Source organism: Nannobrachium achirus (genome assembly GCF_963921795.1).
Source record: "Nannobrachium achirus genome assembly, chromosome: 24".
Lineage (NCBI taxonomy): Eukaryota > Metazoa > Chordata > Actinopteri > Myctophiformes > Myctophidae > Nannobrachium > Nannobrachium achirus.
This window is the reverse complement of record NC_137831.1, coordinates 25,365,554-25,391,821: the sequence shown is the minus strand read 5'-3', so window position 1 is coordinate 25,391,821 and position 26,268 is coordinate 25,365,554. Positions and strand designations below refer to the sequence as shown.

Genomic DNA, 26,268 nt, shown 5'->3' with positions numbered 1-26,268 from the left:
CCACCTAATTTACTGCAGTTTGTTTGATACCTGGTGAGGATTCTATTCAGGTGACAATGATTCACCGAGCACACCATGGGAGTGTGTGTGTGAGTGTGTGTGTGTGTGTGTGTGTGTGTGTGTGTGTGTGTGTGTGTGTGTGTGTGTGTGTGTGTGTGTGTGTGTGTGTGTGTGTGTGTGTGTGTGTGTGTGTGTGTGTGTGTGTGTGTGAACAGATGTGATTTACTCAGCTATTACCATGTGAATGAGGCCCCAGGCCCCCAGGATTGGCTCCGACCAAAGAGGATAACCCCCCCTTACACACACACACACAAGCGCGCGCGCGCACACACGCACACATGCAAACACACGCACACGCACGTACACACCACTTTCTCCAGTGGTCCTCACCTGGAAGCACGTACACCCACACACGAACACGCACGCAGTTGCGCGCGCACGTGCACACACACACACACACACACACACACACACACACACACACACACACACACACACACACACACACACACACACATGATCCTCCATTCTTCTGATCTCTTCAACACATCTGAGACCACCCGCCTCCCCTTCGATCGACCATCTTAACCCCCCCCCCAAACACACACACACACACACACACACACACACACACACACACACACACACACACACACACACACACACGCATACACGCACACAGCGCACATCCTGTGGCCCCCAGCTGGTGATTGGCAGCGTTTTATGACATTGAAAGGCCTCTCTCTCTCTCTCTCTCTCTCTCTCTCTCTCTCTCTCTCTCTCTCTCTCTCTCTCTCTCTGTCTAGACTCCAGTTCCAGTGATTACTATTCACGTGCACACAGTATTGGCTATATTGGTTTACCTCTGCACCCATTCGTCCTAATAACACGTCCACAACCTTTTGCACGTCGACATCTTCACATTGGAATAAATGCTTATTCTGTGTACAGTATGTGTTCTGGACTACGTTGAGCATTTCATAAAAAATCATAAAAATATAGAACTAAAGCACATAGAATGTATAGATCTAGAACACAGATTTCATAGCTCTAGAACACAGAATAAAAATTCACCGCTTCACTTCGAACTGAGGTTTGATTTTTTTTTTTCATAATTGTTAACACTGGTTGAATGTTAAAGACGCTTTTTATTCCAACAGATAGCCTTTTTTAGAGTCATTAAATGGGTTTAATTTATATAGCAAACTGTGTTTTCTTCCCATCTTTTGGCCCTTAACGTTTGTGCAGAAGACGTCACCGCGTGCAGGTGTTGTGCGTCCAGGGTTTAAAAGATATTTTGTACAGTTGCTTTGAAGGACACTGCGGTTTGTTGTGTCTTGGCGCCCTTCAGGTTATCAGCCTTTTCATTAAAACACGTTACGTAAGTAAACCTTGCTGTGGGAGTGTGTGCTCCGTTGCTCTCAGGTGTTATTTTGTTGAGATAACGTTGAGTCTCTGTGGACAGGAACGTAGTATGAGGTTTAGAGCAGTGGTTCTCAACCCCAAACGACGTCCCGACTAGGGATGGGACGATATGCGATATTATCGTTTACCGTCATGCGCTGGGATCAATTCACCTTTTATTTGCTGAGCTGCATATCCGGTACCACTTAAACCAGTCAGTCACCATTATTGTCACACATCCAAAAGGGTACTGAAACTAGTACAGCTGATATATTGTATTCGGTCACCATTATTCATCGTCATCGTCATTGAACCACATCTCTTCATCCTCATCCAACGACCGTGCATCTCGGCGATATCTGTTAAGTCTTTGACTCTGTCTGTCTTTCTCCTGCTCGTAGCGGCCCTTCAGGCCCTTGAAGGTCTGGACATACTCGATAGACTCAAGTGCTTTATAGAAGTTGTCCATGATGTGAGCTATCAGAGACTTTACGTCTTCCACTTTAATGAATTCAAAGAGCTGACTATGATGGCCTCCACTTATTTTCTCACTTTAGCTGGATCGCTTTACACCTAAACTTTGCGGTGGTAGGCTCTTCACCGCAGACTCTGATAGGGACTTAAAGAGTTTGCTGTTTAGGTGTATCGGTCAAACGAAAAGAAGAAAAGAAAAAAAGATACTTTGTCAAGTTACTCTGAAGGACGGGCCGGTTGTTTGGTCTACCTTCTGTCTAGGTTATCGGCCCTTTCACGTGTCGACCTTCATTTTCGGTTGCTTCTCAGGTGTTGTTTTGCAGAGATAACGGGCGAAGTGTTCTGTGTTCTTGCCGGACAAGAATGTGGGACAACCTTGACCACCACGCACACGCGTGAGCGTGAGCGTGAGCGCGAGCGCGCGCACGCACACACACACACACACACACACACACACACACACACACACACACACACACACACACACACACACACACACACACACACACACACACACCTTTCTTCTCTTGTCTGACTCACAGTTTGTTTTTGACGAGTGAGGGAAACGGTGCAAGAGAACGGTTTCAGGTATCTGTCTGTCTGTCTGTCGTTTAACATGTAGCTCTTTACTAGATAAGAAGATCTTAACACTTTGAGTGCCATAGTTTTGCCATAACTAATGTCGATTACTGCCAAGCCTATTGTGCCACGCGGCACGTACCCAATCTGTGCGCTGATCCGTGTGTAAGTTATGGTCCACGCAAGCTGTTCGCCGATCGCCTTGGTGTAGCCTTGGTGTAGAGGGGGAAAAGATCAGACTAAGTACTGAGTGAAAGGTCAAGTTTATTAAGTATTGACAGTTCAAGTGGTTAAATATCTGAAAAAACAAATTGACATGAATCCAAAAAACACTAATGATTGTGTTGTCAAACGATGAAACTATATGGAATCTATGAAAAGGTTGTGGGGGTCCCTGCTTCATCTCTCTCTCTCTCAACTAAGGAGTCCTTGGCCTGAAAACGTTGAAGACCACTGATCTTGTAGCTAATTTCAGCTAACGTATTTGAGGTAAAAGCGTATACCCAAGTCGCTAATTTAAGACTACATTGATGGCAAACTCCAGGCGACGGATAGGAAAAATCACTCCTCTATCCTTATTGTTTCTTCCCCTCTCTTTTCTCTTGCAGTATCGGTGCGTCTCTGCGTACAGGACACAGGCACCGGGTGCTTGCTTTTGTTAGGCCCGGTAATTACTGCTCAGGTTGAGCTTAAGCCTTATTAAGAAAAAACCTACAGTAATCTACCCTGGCAGCGGCAATATGTTACCGGGCTCCTCTAATTAATCTTACAGCCCGCGCGCCTAATACATTTAACAATATCAGATTGGGGTTGCAATACTGTATATAGATTTATTAAAGCTTTTAATCAGTTCCTGGCAAAATTAATTTTGCGGTGATTGCTTACATTTGAATTTGCATATGCTTAGCGCCGCTAATTTATTTTTATGGATTCACACTGTTTTATTATTATTAAAAGGAAGGTGTCGGCGGTGAAGAATGGCTGAGGCATTTCTTCTAGTTTAAATAAAAAAACGGTGAACAGGAATCTCCGTAGAACCTGTCTGTGTGGAATATCTGCTGTAGAACCTAAAAAAAAAATAGATTTTGAGCGCAAGCTGCACTACATACAGTAGTCAGCCGTTTCTGCCATTATCATCCCATCCTATGGGCGCTTATCACTTGTTATCAGCCCATTGTAATGCTCTACCGACTGAGATGGCAGAGTCTTAGTGCTCATGCGCCAACGTATTTTGACTCGAATATCTATCTGCCCTCCACGGGAGACAAACCCGGATGGCATTGATCGCAGCCACATTACTCAACTCACTGAGCTACCCAGCAGCTGACCAAACCCCCCTTTTTTGTGTTTTTATCTTTGACAACGTGTGTCCTATGCCTAAACCTAACCCTAACCCAAACCCTAACCTCAGTAAAACTATGCCCAAACCTAACCCAACCCCTAACCCTAACCTCAGTAAAATTATGCCTAAACCTAACCCCAAACCCTAACACTAACCTCAGTAAAACTATGCCTAAACCTAACCCAAACCTCAGTAAAACTATGCATAAACCTAACCAAAACCCTAACCCTAATTTCTGTCGTGTATCCAGTAGCGTGAGCTGTTACATCGGTTGGCTAGAAAAAACTATCTATTGGGTTTGAATCCTACTGAAACCCTTCTTTTTCTATGGGCTGACGACTATGGGCTGCAGATTTTGTCATTTCTTAGAGCTTGCAGACCTTTTGTAGGTAGGCACATACACACGCACGCATGCACGCACGCACGCACGCACACACACACACGCAAACACGCACATGCACACATACACATGACACATGCATGCACACACATTTTCAACGATGATAAAGACAAAATACTTAGTGGGATTCTCTCTCTCTCTCTCTCTCTCTCTCTCTCTCTCTCTCTCTTGCTCGCTCGCCCCCTCTCTTTATATGTCCCTCGTGTTCTGCCTTGCAAACACCCCCCCCCCCCCCCCCCCCACACACACACACACACACACACACACAGATATGAGTCATGCATCACTTGCAGAGATGTGTAAAGCTGATGTTTTATCATGCCGTTGTGCTGCGAGGTTGGAAGGCCATACTGACTCCCACAGGACCTGCACGCACACACACACACACTCACGCGCACGCACGCACGCACGCACGCACGCACGCACGCACGCACGCACGCACGCACGCACGCACGCACGTGCAGGTTCTGTATTGAATGAGTGGAGAAGATAACAGGGAGCTGTCACTATCAGTTTGGTGCCTGAGACCCCCCCCACGCACGCACGCACGCACACACACGCACACATGCGCGTGTGCACACACACACACACACACACACACACACACACACACACACACACACACACACACACACACACTCACACCGGACCTACTGCCAACACACCACCAACACACTGGCCCTGTCAGCACATTCTTATATACCTGTGTGTGTGTGTGTGTGTGTGTGTGTGTGTGTGTGTGTGTGTGTGTGTGTGCGTGCATCGGTCCAGAGAGCAAGCTGATGGCATTGAGCCACCATGACCCTCATGGAGAGAGAGAGAGAGAGAGAGAGAGAGAGAGAGAGAGAGAGAGCCTCTCAGGGCCAGAGAAACGGTTTAGATAAGACACATTTCAGAACTTATACCTGTGCTCGTGCACGCTCACATGAGCATTGCAGTATCCTTGAGCCAGACACGGAATCCCAGTCCATTTAATATGTGAGACACACACACGCACGCACGCACGCACGCACGCACGCACGCACGCACGCACACACACACACACACACACACACACACACACACACACACACACACACACACACACAAAACCACACACGCGACTTTACGCACAGGATGGAAGCCCTTTGATGTAGGACACCTTGTCCCGGACAAAGCCAGATGTTGGAGCTTAGCTCCTTCCAGGAGCACCACTCCAAAAAGCACCGGCTATAGATCACTGGGAGTCTATCGTTAACTAAGTACATAGGGTTTAATGTCAAGGACCCCTGGAATTATATGTATTTGACCACAGACCCCCATCTCAAATATTTTGTTCCAGGGACCCCCAGAAGCAAAGATTTTACTTAAAAAAATTTGCTTTAAAAGAATAATATTCTTTTAAAGCGAACATTTTTTAAGTAAAAAATTCAAAGATTTGCACAAAATGTTGTTTTTTTCAAAAATAGCAGATCCACAGGCTCATAGCACGGCACTTGGTGCCGCGCTATGAGCTTGTAGATCTGCTATTTTTGAATGGCCAACGTATAACAAAATAATGGTTAAAGTGGTTAACGTGACACAGATGCGTTCTATTGGTTAAAAGGTAAAACTATACAGATATGGATGGAGAATATTTAACGTAAAAATCCTTTCATACAGGTTGAAACCTTTATTGGTGGTAAACATCCACCTCGTTTTGAATATAAATGATAGCTCAGCACATAAAATATTCAGGTTGTGTGTAGATGTACCCACGAGACAAACAGCAGTTCCTAAAAAATATATGAATTTTCAGGGGAATTAACCGCACGGGAAAACACTCAACGACCTCGAGACAAATTCTAACTCGAGTCAAGTTTATTTATAAAAAAAAAAACACATTTAAAAACCAACTGGAGTTGACTAAACTTCAATAACAGCAAAACTTATAAGTTGTAAAAGTCATTCTTGGACTGTGCCCAGTTTTGTAATTACCAGCATTTACTTTCCGTTTCTTCCCCCAGAAATATAGTAAATATATGCGTGTACGGTTAGCTTACTGTAGTCGGAGTGAGCGCTGTGACTATGAATATTCATCCACATGTACAAACACATTTTCTGGTGCCAAGCTTGCGCTATTAACTGTGTTTGTGTGTGCACAGTGATGTTTGTCGCTGTCGGGTGGAAACCTTGTATGTCCAATTGCGTTACTTTTCGGGACAACAAGGAGGTCGTAAATGGATGGTAATGGATCCAATATAGTTCCTGATACTACTCTACAGCTCTACTACTCAACCCTTTCACAGGTGTCAATGATACTAATGAAGGCGCTGTTCTATTTAATGTATTAGCACAGTCGTTCTTGAAAATCTTGAAAACGCAAATCTTTGAATATATATTTTTCAAAGCAAACTATTGTAACTCAAATCTCTGCTTCCGGGGGAGTCCCTGGAACAACATATTTTGATATGAGGGTCCGCGTCCAAATACATATAATTCTAGGGGTCCTTGACATGAAAGAGAACCACTGATTTAGAAGACATCTATAGAATCGGGTCAATGTATCGTCGTTGTCGGATGGAAACCTTATATGTCCAAAACAGTTCGTTTTGCATTTTTAATTTGAAAAATGATTTAAACTAGTGAAAACAGCCGATCTACAAGCACACAACTGCGAGGCGTTGTGTGCTTGTAGATCGGCTGTTTTCACTACTTTTGTGCGACGGCCTTGTATGATGAAGCAGGGCTTTACTTTGCGATAGAACGTACACATTTGAAACTTGGAGATACAAGGTTTCCACCTGACAACGATGATATATTCAAAGACTTTTCAAGATTTTTCAAAAATTAAAACAAGGAGATACATGGTTTCCTCCAAACAGCCAACGACGTGCAGGTGTCTCATAGTCGCTGTTAGCCACTTGCCGCCGCCGCCGCGCAATTTACATTTTTACGCACCGGGCTGTGGCAACACAAAGACACACAAAAGACACACACATTAGAAATAGTTTAAGTAGTGGCTCTGCTCTGCATTCAGCGGCCCGGCGGACTTGAAAAGACGCTCTTTAGAGCGGAGGGGGGAAAATTAGCGATGGTCCGCCTTTATGTGAGGGAGACAAACGTGCCATGCGCGCGCGCGTGTGTGTGTGCGTGCATCTGTTTTTTGTTTGTTAGTTACAGTAATTATGGCACCCGATAACTGACAGTCAGAGAGAGAGAGAGAGAGAGAGACAGGGAGTATTGGAGGGGGAGATAGAGAGAGGGAGGGCGAGGGAGGGAGAGAGAGAGAGAGTAAAAAGCGTGTGTAGTGTGTTTTCCTCTTCCTCCGCTCTCTCTCTGCTGCCTGCTGAACATCTGCTGAGAGATTTGCATATTAATTAACCCATATTAACTCTAATTATTCTGGGGAATTATCAAATAAATTAAATTTTCTAATTTTAACCAGTTTTTCTCGCTCGCTTCCTTCCTGCCTTCTTCCTCGCGCGTGTCGCCGCACGCGCGCTTGCGCGCGTCACTTGAGCGGGTGGAATCGAAAGCTACTAATGATTTCAGCGTATTTTACTTATTCTCCTCTCCTCTCCTCTCCTCTCCTCTCCTCTCCTCTCCTCTCCTCTCCTCTCCTCTCACGTGTGAGGAGCAAGGATGGAGAGAGTGCGCGAGAGGAAGAGGGGATGAGGAGGACAGGAAAGGAGGGATGAAGGGGGGAGGGGTGGAGAACATGTGTGTGACAGAGATACAGATGGTGCATCTACACACATGAACCCACAGGAAGTGAGACCCCTCTCTCTCTCTCTCTCTCTCTCTCTCTCTCTCTCTCTCTCTCTCTCTCTCTCTCTCTCTCTCTCTCTCTCATTGCCTGTTGCTCTCTCGCTCATCCTGTGTAATAAATAGGAGTTTAATTGAATCAGAGGATCTCTAAGTCCACCCCCACATGTGTGTGTGTCCGTGCGCGAGCACACACACACACACACACACACACGCACAGACATGGGGAGCAGATGCATCACATGAAGTAGAGCCAAGTCTCAACGCTCACAAAAAGAGATCTACAAGGTGTTTACTCACTGCTACCATGAACCCAGTACTCTCATCTGGTAGACTATGTTACTCTGTACCAATGTTGTTTTTGGCAGCAAATTTTGATTTAGTTTTAGTCATAGTCTTTTGAATAAAATGTCATTTAGTTTTAGTCGACTAAATATCATGCGTCTTTAGGCAACTAAATCTACAGGTCACTTATCGCCCTTAGGGCGTCTTACTGGTTATGATCCTGGCCAATATGAATCCCTGATACTGTTGTAAAAATACACATTTCAATGGCAAAACAAAAGTTAACATCTTAAACCCCATATTGCCCGGGCAGGGTAACCCAGGGCTTTTAAGTTAAACAAACTCAAGTAAAACCTATATAACTGAACATGTTAAGATAAACCAACTTATCCAACTTAAGCTAAACTTAAAGGTTTATGTTTGATTGTCCAACTTAAAAGTTTTCTGAAGTTTGTTGCCTTAAAATCTTTAGCTTTCCCAACTTTTATTCTTTTTACGGTGTGGCGGAAAGACTCTCCACAATAACTTTCAAGGAAGACTCCCAAGACAGAGACTACGAAAATATAGGTTTTCTTTTATTTTAACATGCTCACAAAGTGCTCTGTGCTCAAAGGGAAAGGTGCAAAAAAAGAAAAAGAAATACACACAAAGGTTTCTGTCATAGCAGGACCTTCGTCAGTGCTGTATATGTCATGAATGATTCAAGTTTATGAAAGACTTGAAGAGGGTTTCAATCTCTCTCTCTCTCTCTCTCTCTCTCTCTCTCTCTCTCTCTCTCTCTCTCTCCTCTCTCTCTCTCTCACTCAATCGTTCTTCTCTCTCGTCTGTGACGAACCGTCTGCTCCCAGCCCGTCCCGATCGATACACAATATTCAGACGTATCACTGCGCTTTTCAGCGACTGACAGAGTACACGTGTGTGTGTGTGTGTGTGTGTGTGTGTGTGTGTGCGCGTGCGTGCGTGCGTGCGTGCGTGCGTGCGCGTGCGTGCGTGTGCGTGTGGGGGCGGGTGAAACGGCGTAAAAGGGGGTTATGTCAGTCGGTTCAAAGCCGTGCTGTGTTATTACATGTGTCATTTTAATTATCCCGCGAGCGACGCCGTTCTTTTATTCACCTCGAAACCAGCAAAGAGGCAGTTACTTATTTATTTATTTCTTAAAGGGAAAATAATGGGAAAAGTGTATTTATATAAATAATAGCAGGCGGCGGTTATCAAACAGGTAGCGCGGGGTTATTGTTTAAAGAAGAATGTGGCCGCCGTGACGGCTTTTGTCGCGGCTGACACTTAAAAAGCCAGGGAAGCGCGAGAGAGACGGAGGCGGCGCGCAAAGTAAACAATGTCTTATTATTTATTTTTTTGTTCGTTTTCTTTTTCTGATGTCTCTCCTCACATGGCAAACACAAAAGATTGATTAACAGTGAGGTGTGTGTGTGTGTGTGTGTGTGTGTGTGTGTGTGTGTGTGTGTGTGTGTGTGTGTGTGTGTGTGTGTGTGTGTGGCGCGCGTGTGTGTGTGTGTGTGTGTGTGTGTGTGTGTGTGTGTGTGTGTGTGTGCGCGTGTGCGCGGATGTGTGCGTGCGCGTGTGTGTGTATTTTTTGAAACTTTCATATGTTCTAGATACATTGCACATGCAGTGAATTATTCCAAACCTTTTTTGTTAAGATTTAGAATTTTTTATGGCATACAGCTCATGAATATCAAAAGTCCATATTTCAAAATACACAAGACCACTCAAAACAAGGATTCATAATAGAGAAATGTCAACCTTTTGAAGTCAGAGTTGCTTGAAGTCCAGTGGGAAAGTTTGCACAGTCGGTTATGATTTGGTGTGCTAAGGCATCTGCAATGCTTTTTTACACAATATTCATTTTTTTTTTAGATTGATCCCTTTGGTCTATAGTAGTTAAGATATTGGACTTTAACGTGGGAGACCCACAAGTTCGAATCCCGGGCGTTACATATGCAGTGTCAAGTGCCGGAAATAGCCAATCTACGAGCTAGTAGATCGGTGTGTGTGTGTGTGTGTGTGTGCGCACGTGTGTGTGTGTGTGTGTGTGTGCATGTGTGCGTGCATGCGTGCACGTTTGGGGGAGTGTAAAACAGCTGTCTATGAGACATCCATAGATGAGAGATGTATTTGTGTCGTGGGTACAATACCGACGCTGGGGCGCGCGGTGCTTCCTGTCAGCCGTGGCACCTGAACAATGGCCGCCTGTCCTGTCCTGACTCCTCCTGTGTGACTCCTCCTGTGAGGGTGTCTGTGTTGTGACGAGTCCCAACACGTCAATTTGTGTCATCGTCGTACAGAGAGGAGCCAGGGTGACGGCCACGGGGGCTGACATCACCTCTCTAACACACTCTGTCTGTCTGTTGGGAGCTGCCGTTCCAGACTCTATATAGCATTCGGAGATTGTGGAATAGTTGTCTGGCTATGCGACACTACAGATCAGGGGCGCTGCCATCCTAAAATGTACCAGGTGGAAGCCATTTAGGCCTGAAAAATACCTCAATTGTCTTCAAATCCTAACAGTTTTCTGGAAAAAAAAGAAAAAAAAGAAGTTTGTTTCTTTATCTGTGGTGCTCAGACCATCATTTTAGAGGTATTAAAAAGTCCTCAAATTGTCACTTTAGAAATGTTCAGATACCCTCTATGCACTTGTTTGTTTACTGTTGAGGGAGAAAACAATGTTGCACATGAAGTTAATCATCTGGGGACCCTCCAAAATAATTTGCGGACCACTGGGATAAAGGGGGAGGGGAGGGGGGGGTCACTGAGACCTCTGGGAGGTGAAGGAGTGCAAAGAGAAAGGGTAATGGGCGGGGGAGGGGGGTTGAAGCTGAATTTAGATATCTGCTGTCACGGGATAAGAACGTGTGACACCTGTTTCTGCAAAGGATGGAAAATGAAAAGTGATTAAAACATCTTGATGGGATATAGCCTGCTTGTGTCAAAACAGACCCAAATGCAAGTTGTGTATCTCAAGGCTAAGTTGACCCTTGGGATACACAAATAAGTCAGTGTCCAAAAACATAGTTACTGCAATTTGTGGGGCAGTGTAGTCCGACCACTTTTTTTCTCTATATGCCAACTCTCTTTGCCGATCTACAAGCTCAAAATGTGTTGGGTCTCAGGCATGTTGTGAGCTTGTAAATCTGCTATTATTGGCAAATGTTCCCCCCAGCATTGGCATGCTGAGGTTATGCTTTTGAAGACAGGCCTTTTTACTTGTAACAGAGTGCTTTTATGCCGTGGTGTTAATACTTTTACTTAAGTAAAACAATCTAGTGTTAGGATGGTTCCAGGCGCTTTGCCTTTGCAGTGCTTTAAGACAACCACACAGTCATCGGTATGGCGGACACGCCTCATTGGACGGTTCCAAGAAAAACAACCAATCACGCCAGACCACAACAGAGGGAACTATGTGGCCATGACATCACACCAACCTCAGTTTCTTTATTTAAATATCCTTTTTCTTTGACTTATGTTTATGGCTAATAAACAAGGAGGGGAAATATAAAATAAAAACTCATAAGGTTCGGGCTGGTTGACGTTATAGCAGATTTATGTGTCGTGTGGTTTTGAAAGGTCATGGCTTCATGGAGATGTACGGAATGATGTGGAGTCATCTTCAAAATATGGACGTTAACACATCTTCTGACACAAAATAGTGTCGCAGCGTGACCTGTACGTAGCCTTGTAGATCTGCAATCTGTCGGTTCACAACACCAGCGCGCAACTAAGTGTAAATCAGTTCAGACTCTATCTTTAACCACTAAAACTTCTAAAAGTTTAAAGGAGCTAGAGTCAACTTTTTCTTGTAAAACGGATGCTACAATGGCCAAAATGATTATTTTATCATTATTTTACGCTTTTTGTGGTCATTTTTGAATAGAAACACAGCATGTATGAAGCTTATTTTTTTATAAAATATTTTTGAAACATTATTTTTATTTTAGCATCCGTTTTTCAAGAAAAAGTTGACTATAGCTACTTTAATTCTGACCCTAACCCCAAGCCCGACTTTTTTTTCAAATTGTAAGCGTATGTCTAATAATCATTGTCCTCAGAATGTCTATTTCTCAATTTCTACACGCACACGCACACAAACACAACGTAACTTGAAGCAAAGTTCTCAGGTCTGACTAATGACATACCTAACAAAGGCAAGCACTCTCCTCTCCTCTCCTCTCCTCTCCTCTCCTCTCCTCTCCTCTCCGTATTGACCGGCCTGCACTTGCCTGCCGCCAACAATTGCACAACAGGTGCAAATTAAAATGAACAGTGTGGGGGGGTTGGGAGGTACGATTACAGGGGGGGGTGGGTGGGGGGCTATGGGGACCTGATCAGAATACCAATTGACGCCCAGAAACAAAAGCTTTTTTTCAAGAGGTGCAATCACAAGGGTTTAGGGCAAGTTCAGACTTAGTGATGCACGCGCGCGCACACACACACACACACACACACACACACACACACACACACACACACACACACACACACACACACACACACACACACACACACACACACACACACACACACACACACACACACACACACGCACACTCACACAGGACTCAGGAGGGATAAAGACATACGTATATAATAAGACTGTCTGGGTGGTCTATCTATACCTCGCTGGGTGCTGATAATACCCTTTCATTATGGAAGGAATTACAACAACCCTCAGTCTCATTAGATTTTAAATGTCCAATACCTGTCACTCTCTTCTCCTTTTCACAGACCTGAGCAACGTTCAATGGGTCCATTGCATTCCGGCCCCCAACCTGTGGGTCCTGACCCACAGGTTGAGAACCAGTGTTCTAGTATAGGCCAAAACAACTCACTTCAATGTATTGGCCACGCTCAACTCTCAAGTCTTGAGGTCCAACTGACCGCAGATTCTTGACAATATTCGCACACAATAACCAAAGAAACACAGAGTGCGCGGATGTTTCTTTCGTAGCGTTTCTCGCCCAGGCTTGCTATAGTAATTCTCGTCCTCCCGTCATAAAGTCTGCCGTTGGCTCGGCTTCACACGCCAGAGCGCCGTACTGCGCGGCACGCACCGCGGCGGGGTCGTGTATCTGAGAAGGTGACGATGACGGGGCTGCTGGGTAATTGACGAGGCGAGCTTGGTCTGATTGGGTTCACAGCCCTTATTTACAGGGCTGCACGGGGCTATTTTAGGACGTGAAGCTGGTGTAATGTCTGTGTCTACATAGGCCAGACCTGTGCGTGTGCGTGTGCGTGTGCGTGTGCGTGTGTGTGTGTGTGTGTGTGTCCGTGTGTGTAGAGTGTGAGTGTGAGTGAGAGAGAGAGAGATATTTTCTTTTTTTTATTAATTTGTCTTTGTGCGCTAATTGTTTGTGTGTCTGCTATAATGTGTGTATTTGGGGATGTGTATGGGTTTTCAACATGATCATCTCTCCATTCTTTATACCGTGACACCTAGATCTGCGAGCGTGCGTGAGAGAGAGAGAGAGAGAGAGAGAGAGAGAGAGAGAGAGAGAGAGAGAGAGAGAGAGAGAGAGAGAGAGAGAGAGAGAGAGAGAGAGCGATAGAGACTGACAAAGAGAGAGAGGGACCATTAGTGTCCTGGCATGTTTGAATAATATGCATCTTTGTGTGTGTGTGCGTGCGTGCGTGCATGTTAAGAACGCATTACAAACATGTGTGCCAGCTCGTTTGAATAACGCATCTATTGTTGTGTGTGTGTGTGTGTGTGTGTGTGTGTGTTTGTGTGTGCGTGCGTGCGTGCGCCCTTGCATCTGTCTCGCATCCTACCTGGGAAAACATTTACACGCGTATAACGTTCACGGTTCACCACTCCCCCCTCCCCCCCGCCAGGGCATGTAAATGATGAATATTCCGTACCAGCTGCAGGTTAAGCCTTTTGTACGCTCCTACACCATGGCATCCAGTAACATTATCTCCGCTATGCCCGCTATGGGCTCACGGAGCGGCCCACTACCCTGCCTGCCCTGTGAGGTGCAGCTCTCTGGCATGCAAGGCATGCAACACAGGACTGGCAAATTAGTCTCTGTTTCCAGTCCGTGTAGTAACTGAAATGCCTTTTCTTGAGCGCTGTACTTAAGTATATATTTTTTTGAGTATTTCTTATTTAAATTTTTTTTGCAAGCTGTTGACCCCAAGCACATTTCCCTTTGTTCTTGGTTTCCTACATTTTGTTTTTTAATTAACATTATTCAAATCGTTTTCAAAAAGCAATTGTTTTCATGAATTAAAGACAAAATTCAATGATAGTTTTCAGTAATTTCATGAATAAATCAAAGAATAATCTAAGAAATGCCATAACTTAGGTCTCAGTCAGAGCACAAATGTTTAAGAAGTAGTGAAAATAGCGGATCTACAGGCTCACAACGCGGCGCAAAGTGACGCGTTGTGAGCTTGTAGATCCGCTGTTTTCACTAGTTTGAGTCCCGGGAAAACGTCTTAATTCCTCTTTTGGGTCACGGGCTAAAAAAGTCCATTGTCTTAAAGCACTCTGGCCTGCAAAGGCAAAGCGATCATTTTAAATAGGGCTTCAGTGGTTGATGTATGTTTTTAAATCTACAAAGTAACTAGTAGGCCTAACTAATGCTATCAAATAATTGTAGAGGAGTAAAAGAAGAAAATGTACCTTAGGCCTAGTAGAAGATGGAAAATACTCAAATGAAGTCAAAGTATTGCACGCTCAAACTTGGATGAGTACAGTACTTGAGTACGTTCACTTGTTTTACTTCACGCCACGGCGAGTACCCCGCCGTCTGGTCGAGGTGCAGCTCCCTGGCATGCCAGGCATCCACGCGGGACTGAAAATTAGTGTCTATTTTGGCTGGCCGCGGCTCTCGCCAGCTGTCTCGCCGTGCCCACAGCAGCAGCGGGGCTCTCTCCACTCTCGCACACTCGTACGCGCTGTAATTGGGCCGTAACAAGTGGTGGGAGAAGTACTCCGATTTATTTGACTAGTAAAAGTAAAAGTACAGTATAGCCATACCACAATGTAGAGCAGGGGTCTTCAAGCGTTTTTTTTTTTAGGCCAAGGACCCCTTAGTTGAGAGAGAGATGAAGCAGGGACCCCCATAACCTTTTCATAGATTCCATATAGTTCCATCGTTTGACAGCACAATCATCAGTGTGTTTTGGATTCATGTCAGTTTGTGTTTTCAGATATTTAACCACTTGGACCGTCAATACTTAAAGGACCAGTTCACCTCTGGGACAACCAGATCTTATTTTACTGTTGTTTGGGACACGATCAACACAATCCTAAAAGGAAAAAGGAAAATTTGGCCTCTGCAATGTAGTGCTGTAGAAGTATAGTATTAAGTAGGCTACTCAGTTTCAGTCTTGGGAGTAGTGTGCTCACATTTTGCATATTACATATACAGAGGGCTTAAGTGATTCATGTATGTTTTGTGATAATAATCTAAATCTACAAAGTAACCAATCCTTGCAAAAAATTGTAGTGGAGTAAAAGTATAATATTTGCTTCTGAGATTTGGTGGCTTAGAAGTAGTGTTGAAAATTGGAAATATTCCAGAAACTCTCCATGAAATCTATGAAAACGTTTAATCTGCAAGGCAAATTTATACAATATGGGTCCCTGCCTCATCTCTCTCTCTCAGTTAGGGGGGTCCTTGGCATGAACAATGTTGAAGACCCCATGACTTACTGTATAACTAAAGTACATAGTGTAATTGTAGTGAGTTAACCAAGTTAGATTTTCACCACTTTAACCATTATTTTATGCTTTAACTACTAAAAATAGCAGATGTAAAAGCTCACAGTGCGGCACTGAGTGCCATAATGCCTGGTTAAAGTTTAAAGTTTTTTATTAGAAAAATTGTGAAAATATATATATTTTCAAAGCAAACTTTTGTAAATCTTTGCCCTCGGGGTCCTTGGAGCAAAATATTTTGAGAGCCGTCAAATATGTATGCATTTCAGGGGTTCTTGACATTAAAAGGTTTGAGCACCGCTGATCATAGAAACATACGTTTTTTCAGAAAACCGTATTTAGAAGCCATTCTTAGGTATTTCTCAGGCCTAAATGAGTTAAAAGTGCAATCTCTAGTCTGCTCTGTGTGATGTAGTGCTGTCGAGGTATAAAGTAGCCTACTACTACTCCAGTTGCTTTTCCACCAATGGGTGTAACCCACAAAAAAAATCCCCCAACGCCTCCGTGTTGGAAGGAGATGTGATGTGATGTGTGGAGACGACCTTTTTAATCTTGGAGTCCTCCCACCGCAGTTTCCAACACACACGGCCCCTGCACAAACTGCTGTGTAGTTTACACACGGTCCTTTAAGGGCACTTAGCGGACGGCTTTCTTTTTCCAAACGATGATGATTACAGCAAGCGTTACCATAAACTTCCAATCGGGGGGGAGCTTGTCAACATTCGCTTGCGGCCAACAGTTGTGGAGGAGTGCAAAGGGTCAGAGCGCTGCTTTCTTTCTCAAAGTGGGGTCCCCGGCCAAAATGAGGAATAGTTTAAGAACATACAGTTTATTCTATACTTTCAAAAAGCGTATAAAATAAATAAATGGAGGAAATGGTCGATCTACAAGGTCACAATGAGTCACATCACAACATATTGTGAGCTTGTAAATCGGCTATTATGGGCAATTTCTTTGTATCTTCGCCTTAATAGGGAGGCCAGGTTGTAAATCTTTAATTTCACTTTCATACAATTGGCTAGAAGTTATCGTCCGATGAGAGACTGTAGAAGATATCTATTCAGATTGTTCCCTAGCTCTCTCCACTATTATCTCCCGGTCTGCAGTTGTAACAACACAAATTCTCTCAAGGGGCGCACTGAAAAAAGAAGAAAAAACAAATCAAATAGGGGTTCCGTGGCCTGATACAAATCAATTTAGGGGTCCTTGACACGAACAATCTGAGAACCACTGGGTTCAGCGGAACGGACAAATAAATCCACGTGAACTACCGATACGTGCATCGGTTTTGCTTTGTCTCCTTTGTTTTGGCAGCATTTAACACATTTTTTAATTCAATTTGAGACCCCTTTTTTATGACGATCCTCTGAAAGAGAGGGCCTGGCTGTTGGAAGGGAGAGCGATGATCAGTCACTTGGACGCTGACATTTACACCTCATAAATCCTGTCATAAAGCCGCTCCCTCAACCCTTAACCTTTACCGAATTCCTCTCTCTCAGCTAGCCGGACTTGTTTTTTGACCGCACACAGTAAAAATCTAACTCAGAAAGCGTACAAAATGGAACCAAATGGACCCGCGGGTCCATTTGGTTCCATTTTGTACACTCTCTGAGTTAGAGTCATAAGCGATCAAACTGTGCGAGTGAAAGTGGACTTATTAAAGGTCAATGTTGGCTTAAAAAGGATTCATATAATAGTCTGTCTCTTAAATTCACATTCATAGATGTCATACAGTCCACTAATATAAATAGCATTAATATTGCAAAAGCTCACAGCATTATTTACAACCTATTACAACATGATCTAAACAATATGGTGGACTCATCTCATTAATATAGAGACTATAAAATATGAATTTGCGCTAATAATACAGTGTGTTGTGGTTCGAACTTCTCGTCTTCTCATAGACGCCAGTGAACCGCGAGAATGTGGTCGAAATGGAGTCTCTTATTGACGAAGCATTTCACAATATTATCCAGTGATCACACACACCAAAGCCATTCAGAGTTATGACATTTCCTCTCTCTCTGCCGTTTATCAAAGGGTTGAATGTGGTTGAAATGAATCGCTGTTGACCAAGCATTTCACTGACAATCTTCTGTCTTGTTCTGAGGCAATGCACACTGTAAGACCAAATCAGATAGCATAGTGGAAAGTCTGTAGGCCTATACTGTAGGCTAAAGCAAAATACCAGTAAGACTCCCTAATCGGGAGATAATCTCCACAAATAGGCCAAAAAATTTGTTTTACCAATTATCAAGACATACGGGCAGTTGACAGTTTGCCATGGTTACTCATTGAAGTTGAATCTCCATATATGGAGATAACCTACGCATCACACTAAGTCTGACCTCACCAGCCCATATTTGGGCATGAGCAACTATCGAGGCGTTGCATGCTTGTAGATCTGCTGTTTTCACTAGTTTTATGCGATGGCCTTGTCTGATGAAGCAGTGCTTTACTTTGCAAATAAATGTACAAATTTGAAACTTGGAGATACAAGGTTTCTGCCCGACAGTGACGAAATATTGTATGTATTTATATGTCTTGATGCATTGAATACAGTACATAGGACCACAATGGAAACTTATCCTTTTAGCATTATTGTAACTGTTTCTCTCCACTTCTTGCAAACTGTTAAAAAAAAGTATTCAATCAATCAATCAAGCAATCAATCAATCAATCAATCAATCAATCAATCAATCAATCAATCAATCAATCAATCAATCAATCATTCAAACTCCAATCTGGATAGGAAACCAGATTTGGACTGCCAGTGTGGACAAGGTCCAAGAATCGCACTTGATCGTCTCCAACAAAAACAAACTCACCAGCATCACACAAGAAACTGTTGGCCTTCCCACACCCAAACTATTTGACATGGAACGCTAAAGCCATCACATACCCACAACAGAAAACGATGACACCGGTCACCCCGTTCAATCGTCACTTCAAATGATGCCATTTGGATGGACATAATAAAAACGTAGAGATGGGAAAAACATCACTTTAGCTGGAGTTTTGTCCACTTGGCCATTGCAGCATTATAAACAAACTCCCTTGCTGACATATTGTTGTGTGTTAGGACGTATAGGCCTATCCATATTTTGGAGAATCTTATGTTTCGTCTCTACTTTATCATGTGTTATATGGTACCGTGTTTATGAGTTTCAGTTGGTGAAAACAAATATCAATCTGGGACAATCAGTACATTTGGGGACTTGGGGGGAAGTCAATTGCCACTAGAGTTCACATCACATTTAAACTCAAATTATGTCCATCACATGTTAGAGATATGTGTTTTCTTCTCTGCAACCATACGTTCATTAACCACTTTCAACGTGGCATCCCTATATAGGGCACGGTTGTAAGCTTGTTGGATCCACTATTTTCGCTATTTTGGGAATGGGGCTTGAGTGGTATTCTTTCAGAACTTACACCTCTTGGGGACAATAAAATCTAACCTTCCTGAGTCTAAGGTTCATCGGCATGTTGGCTTGTGGTGGACAGTTTTGTCAGAATCCAATTTTTGCCACGGACATACACATGAGTGGACAATATTACCAGAGATACATAAAGAGCTAGCCTGAATGACAATGACAGGTCTGTAACTCTGAGAGTTACGGTGGTCCTGGCATCCCTATTTAGGGCACGGTTGTGACTTGTGCCCGGGTAGCTCAGTCGGTAGAGCTCTTGCCTTTAGAACACAAGGTCATGGGTTTGATTCCGGGCACCGCCAACTCAGCGTATGAGTAGCACGGCTTGGCAAGTCGTGCGGCAAGTACTGGGGGCTGATGGTAGGTGTGGCGCTCCACCTCAGCAGTCCATCTCCCAGGGGTCTAGCGCATTGTAACGGGGACAGACTCCCGCGTGTTACCGGCTGATACCGACAATAAGCCACTCCCGACCTACTTCTTGTGACTTGTGAGCCTGTTTAAACCGCTATTTTCGCTATTTTGGAAACCCGGCTTGAGTGAGTGGTAACTCATTTTGCCGACCTTTCTTTCAGAACTTAAAGCCCTTATCAGAGTCTGCGGTGAAGAGCCTATCACCGCAAATTTTAGGTGTAAAGCTATCCACCTAAAGTGAGAAAACAAGTGGAGGCCATCATAGTCAGTCACGGTCCTATCACTGTGACTGACTGCTCTAGATCGACCAATCAGTGAACGGGGTGATGGGTTGATCTGTCTGAAAGTAAAAACAGAGAGATGTGTCGGGTTTGCGGTGGATAGCTCTTCACCGCGAGTAATGACATCATGTTGTAGTTTTATGACTTAAAAAGACTACACCGCGGTGGATAGCTTATCACCGCGGTGCCTACTATGATAGGGGCTTAACACTTCTTGGGGACAATAAAGTCTAATCTTCTTCTCTCTCCTCTCTGTCGTCCAGCGCTGAACTATGAGAGCGTGGCGGACACGGGCTCGGAGAGCGAGCTGGACGACGACAAGCTCCCCGTGTCGGAGGAGGAAGGCGCGTTGCTCAACGGGACGCTGTCGGGCTCGCCGGCCAGCCTGGCCAACCCCGACGGAGACCTGGCCTCGTCCTCCTCGCCGCTCCCGGAGAGCCACCGGGGGGCGCTGTCCTCCAAGGAGGAGGAGGACGAGGAGATGAGGGACAGCGGCGTGGAGCACATCTGGCACGACAGCGACATGCTGAGCGCCTCCGTCGACGGCAACGGTGAGAGAGCACTGCACGCTGCCTTTGTTTCAGTCGTTTTTAAGGCCTCTTGTCGTGCCAAGGACCAGGGACGTGCAGAGAATGTTAGAGAGGCAGGGGCTGAAAAAGGGTCTTTTGGTGAAAATATTGAAAATAGCAGACCTCCAAGCTCATAATACGTCCCGCTGCGACGCGTTGTGAGCTTGGAGGTCGGCTATTTTTGATGTTTGATACCACACTGAACTAAGCATAATCAAGTCAATGCTGGAGATGTGGCGTAACAGCATGGATTTCTACACAGAGAGAGCAATTCTTTCAACATACTGTAAGATGCTGCATTCAAGTTCAGGAGAGTTTGGACAAGGCAATTCTCTTGAATGCTGCAAAAGCTTTCATTTCTTCTTCTCTCTCTCTCTCTCTCTCTCTCTCTCACACACACACACACACACACATACACACACAAGCACATGTGCACGCATGCACACACAGAACACAAAAAGTTGAGGAATTGCATATTTTTCAGCAAGCTTTGCATTATCAGTCTGCATGTCTTCCTCAAGATAGAAGATACATTGGCAGCATCCGTGTTTACAGTAACTCAACATAAACCATCATTAGTGTCCTGTGGCTGTCTTAGCTCTCCTCACACCCCATAATGAGCTGGTATGGCAGGGAGAGTTTATCTGTAGAGCACATTGAAACATCAAGGCCACTCCAACCCGCAGCATCCATATTCTGTGGGGAGCATATAGCAAAAAAGAATTGCAGATCTCCAAGCTTACGAAGCGTAGAACGGCTGTTTTTGGCAAAGACATTTGGTGTGGAGGGAGAAAAACGTTTCCAACAGTTGCAACTCAGGTCCCGAATATAGTGTTAAGACAGCAAGTGTTTTATTATGCACTTTATTGTGTTTATTGTGCACATAACATATCGAAAGGACATTTAATACATTAACAATAAAAGTAAAAAATACAAAGGAAATAAGAGGGTAAAATAACGATGCAGATGAAATGATGAAAAAAATGTTTCTGCTTTGATTTAAAAGAACTGAGAGTTGTAACAGACCTGTGGGTTTCTGGGAGTTTGTTACAGATATGTTTTTCATATCGATGTTGTCGGGTGGAAACCTCTCCAAAACCGTTCGTTGTGTATTTATCATTTTTAAAATGATTTAAAACAGTGAAAATAGCCGATCTACAAGCACTCAACGCTTCGCACCGCGAGGCGTTGTGTACTTGTAGATCGGCTATTTTCACTAGTCTCGTGCACCGGTCTTGTATGATGAAGCAAGGCTTTACTTTACGGGGGGGAAAAAACATACAAATTTGAAACTGGGAGATACAAGGTTTCTGCCCGACAGTGACGATATGCATGGGGTTCTGAATCTGGATTCAGAGAGCGGACCAGGTCCCAGATGACCTGAGAGGTCTGGATGATGGTTCATGATATTGCACAAGATCAGAATATTGTGTATTTTAGCCCCAAACCATTCAAAGCTTCGTAGACCAACAGCAGTATTTTGAAATCAATCCTTTGACAGGCAGGGAGTTCAGTGTAAGGATCTAAGAGCTGCAAACACCAAGGTACAGTAGTAGGCTACTAAGCTATACATGAAGTCCATTTCTACAACAATTCATTATAAACATACTTAAAATGCATTGTAATATTGTTGCTATTGGACAGAAACCTTGTATCTCCACATTTCTTTTTCTTTTTTTTTCTTTTCCAGTTTTTTCGGAGTTCAGTTTTTAACAGGATTAAAATTTCGTTTGAAGTTGCAATGGTTGCAGATGGGAAATGCATATCTAAATATTGAGCCAAGCAATATGGCAGTGTTTCTCAAAGTGGATTCCAGGGACTGTGTGGGTTCCTTTAGGGGGGTCTAAATTGACCCCCCCTAAAGGGGGGGTCAATTTGGTTCCATTTGTACACTGTCAAAGTTAAGGGGAGACCTTGAAATTTGGAAGTATGAGAAAAACTGACATATGGGACGCCTAAGACGTCTACAGGCGTTTTAACCTCCCCCCTGGAGTTCCGCGGCCCTCTCAGGACGTCTTAGCTGGTTACCATGGTAACCTGTTGGAAACTCAGTTTCCCATGATTGGAAACTCAGTTTCCCATGATGCCTCGCGAAAGCCACTTCCGGCAACTTCTGTTCGGCATTCACTTGTATTCATCCATGGCTGCAGAAAAATGGATATATCTCTGCCTCTTTTCCCATATCGCACGTTTGGTCAAAACCGCCTGATTTCTATGGACCATAATGGACTCACTAGGGTCCATTTGGTTTCGTCTGTACACTCTCAGAGTTATACTTGGATAAAGGAACAGTTGAGGATTAAACTGTGGTCCTCGTCCAAACGGCAAAACGTGAGCGACACCATATCTCGCTCTCACGCCGAAACAACTCGCCTCTCAACGCTGGGTTGGGGGGAGGAAAGCGAGAGCGAGGCGCGGGATGGCTCAGTCACGGATGCTCACAAGATAAATACGTTTAATTAGGGCGGCGGTGTAATCATTAAAGGAAGCCAGCCTTGCTGCAGAAGTCATTAACAATCTTAAATGAAATTTTTATTTTTATGATAGCCATTTACATGTATAATAAGAGTCAATGATTCCCGGCGAGGAGGGAAGCCGCTTCCTCTCCGGGCGGTGGTGAGCGGAGTGCGGCGAGAGAGCCGGGGTGTGTGAGACAGAGCCATTTAAATGAAGCCCAGCCTCCCGTGCTATTCATTTTAGCTAATGAACTAGCCGCCGCCGCGTGCGTATAGCGAGAGAGAGGGAGGGAGGGAGGGGGGGGGGGGGGGGGAGTGAAAGAGATTGGGAAAAAATGGGGGATGTGGACGGGATATTCAGACATCTTAAATTTTAATATAGGGGAAAATGTGCGTTAATTAGGACGGGGTTGGGGAGGGGTAGTATGGAAAAAAAAGGAATACTCAGGATTTGTTTTACTTTTTACATTTTCTTAAAAAGGACTTAAATTGTCACTTTAGAAATGTGCAGATACCCTCTATACTCTTAAACTGTATGCTGGTTTGTTTACTGTTGAGTGAGAAAACAATGTTCCACTATTAAGTTAATCATCTGGGGACCCCCCAAAATAATTTGGGGACCCCTCCGGGGGTCCCGACCCACGGGTTGAGAACCACTGAACTACTCCAGTGGAGCTATAGAACTGTGGTTGTACTGGTCAGCTTCCAGGTTTAAATGTGTGTGTCTGTGTGAATGTATAGCAGGGCGATGCTGGGAAAAAAGAGCAGCCAACCTCCCTCTGGGTGAATAAAGGTTACACAACAATAAAAACAAATATATCGTCGTTGTCGGGTGAAAACCTTGTATGTCCAAAACCGTTCGTTTTGCATTTATCATTTGTGCGAGGCGTTGTTTGCTTGTAGATCGGCTGTTTTCACTACTTTTGTGCAACGGCCTTGTATGATGAAGCAGGGCTTTACTTTGCGAAGGAACATACAAATTTGAAACTTGGAGATAAGAGGTTTCCACCCGACAACGACGATATAAAAGATGACCTGAAAATTAAGTCACCAAACCAAAAAGTACAGTAATTACTTAGTAACTCTCCACCACCGCGAGCATGTCGTCCGTACAATCGAACACCGTCTCGTGTTGTTCCACGAGAGAGAGCAGAGAGATAAAAAAAAAGAAAAGGAAAGCTAAAAGGTTGGAGTAAATAAATCAAGATAAGGAATAAACAAGGTTGCGCATAGCGTAGCGTAATTGTTTATTTGATAAAGACCCGCGGAGCCGTAATGTCTGTAATTCAACTATGGTGCAATTCTGCAGAGATAATGCACTTCTCATGTGATAAAGCGCGTGCCATATTTGGGAGAACGAGGAGCGAGTTCATTAGATTGTTTGGGGGAGTCTCTTTCCCAATCTTGTGGGTGCCTGCGCGCGCGCGTTTGTGTGTGTGTGTGTGTGTGTGTGTGCAGGGGTGTCACAAGGGGGGGAGTGGGACTGAGTTACCAGGGCCCAAGGTGGAGGGGCCTGGAATTATTTTATACTTTAGCTATTGAAAAATAGCAGATATACAAGCTCACAGCATGGCACTGAGTGCCGCGCTGCGAGCTTCTAGATCTGCTATTTTAAAAAAGTCGTGAAAATGTGCGCAAATCTTTGAATATATGTATTTTTTAAGCAAACATTTGTAACTCAAATGTTGCTTCTGGGGGGTCCCTGGAAGTAAATATTTTGAGATGGGGGTCCGTGGCCAAATACAAAACATTTTGGGAGTCCTTCACATGAAAAAGTGTGAGCACCACTGATATAGAAACTTAGGTTTTTCAAAAAAACCTTGGAAGGATTTGAAACATTCAAAGAATTTTCACGACTTTAAAAAAATAGCAGATCTACAAGCTCGCAGCGCGGCACTCGGTGCCGCGCTGTGAGCTTGTATATCTGCTATTTTTCAACAGTTAAAGCACAAAACGTAAATGAATCCTTGTATACCCAGGGCCCGGAATTTGGTGCGACACCCCTGTGCGTGTGTGTGTGTGTGTGAGAGGACACCCCCCCCCCCTTCTGCTTTTCGCTGGTGCCTTGGTGTCTACACAGATACCTCAGCGCATAACTTAGTTCTTAGATAAGGGAGACTTTTTCTTTCACTCCTAGCTTTTCCTCCTCGCTCCCTCCTCTGTCACAGAATACCACACACACTCTCACACATATATTATGCACTGGAAAACCCTGCTAGTGTTAATTTAACTGGCTTATATGGAACGGAGAACGGGACCAAATGGACCCTTTGTTCTGTTTGTATAGCCTATACTCTCTCAGAGTTACAGTAACACACCCTTAATGGTCCGCTTGCTGCCGAACAATCAGTGGTGGTGGAAAAAGTGTTCAAATGTTGTACTTAAAAGTATCAATCCTGCAATGCAGAAATACTACAAGTATCCGTGAGGCGTTGTGTGCTTGTAGATCTGCTATTTTCACTTTTTTAAACTGTTTTTTTTTAAATAACACAAAAAAGGAAGGTTAATTTGGACATACAAGGTTTCCACCCGTCAACGACGATTTGTATCCGTCTGCCTCTGTCTCTCTGTCTCTGTCCAGGCGCGTCACAAGGGGGGGAAAGTGGGACTGAGTTACTAGGGCCCAAGGTGGAGGGGCCTTATTAACAGATATACAAGCTCAAAGCGCGGCACCAAGTGCCACGCTGCGAGCTTGTACATCTGCTATTTTTGAAGTCGTAAAAATGTGGGCAAATCTTTGAATATCAATTTTCGATGCGCAATTTTGCTTCTTGGGGGGTCCCTGGAACTAAATATTTTGAGATGGGGGTCCGTGGCCAAATACATATCATTTTGGGGGTCCTTCACATGAAAAGGTTTGAGCACCACTGACATAGAAACATAGGTTTTTCAAAAAACCTTCAAAGACTTGCATACATTTTCAAGATTTTTCAAAAGTAGCAGATCTAAGCTCGCAGCGCGGCACTCTGTGCTGCTGCTGTGAGCTTACTGTATATATCTGCTATTTTTCAATAGTTAAAGCACAAAATAACGCAGTGAATCCTTGTACCCTGGGCCCAGAATTTGGTGCGACACCACTGGTCTGTCTCTCTCTCTCTCTCTCTCCCCTTCTCTCCCATGCAGTATATCGTGTAGTTTTTAGTTTTAGTGTGCGCTCGGTTGTGTCCTTGACATTCCTGCGTCCCACGTCGGCGTAGCCGCGCAGGAACGTGTGACATCA

At 44.2% G+C, this 26,268-nt stretch overlaps 1 protein-coding gene across 1 annotated transcript in view; it reads left to right on the top strand.

The window, feature by feature from the left end:
* Positions 1–14,072: 14,072 nt before the first annotated feature.
* zeb2b (zinc finger E-box binding homeobox 2b) overlaps positions 14,073–26,268 on the top strand; it is a gene marked incomplete at both ends in the record, with an annotated part of 61,787 nt that continues 49,591 nt past the window's right edge. The window contains 2 exons of the mRNA XM_080720430.1: positions 14,073–14,241; positions 20,287–20,574. Of these exons, the coding sequence (XP_080576556.1) occupies positions 14,073–14,241; positions 20,287–20,574 (457 nt within the window). The remainder of the gene's footprint in view (positions 14,242–20,286; positions 20,575–26,268) is intronic.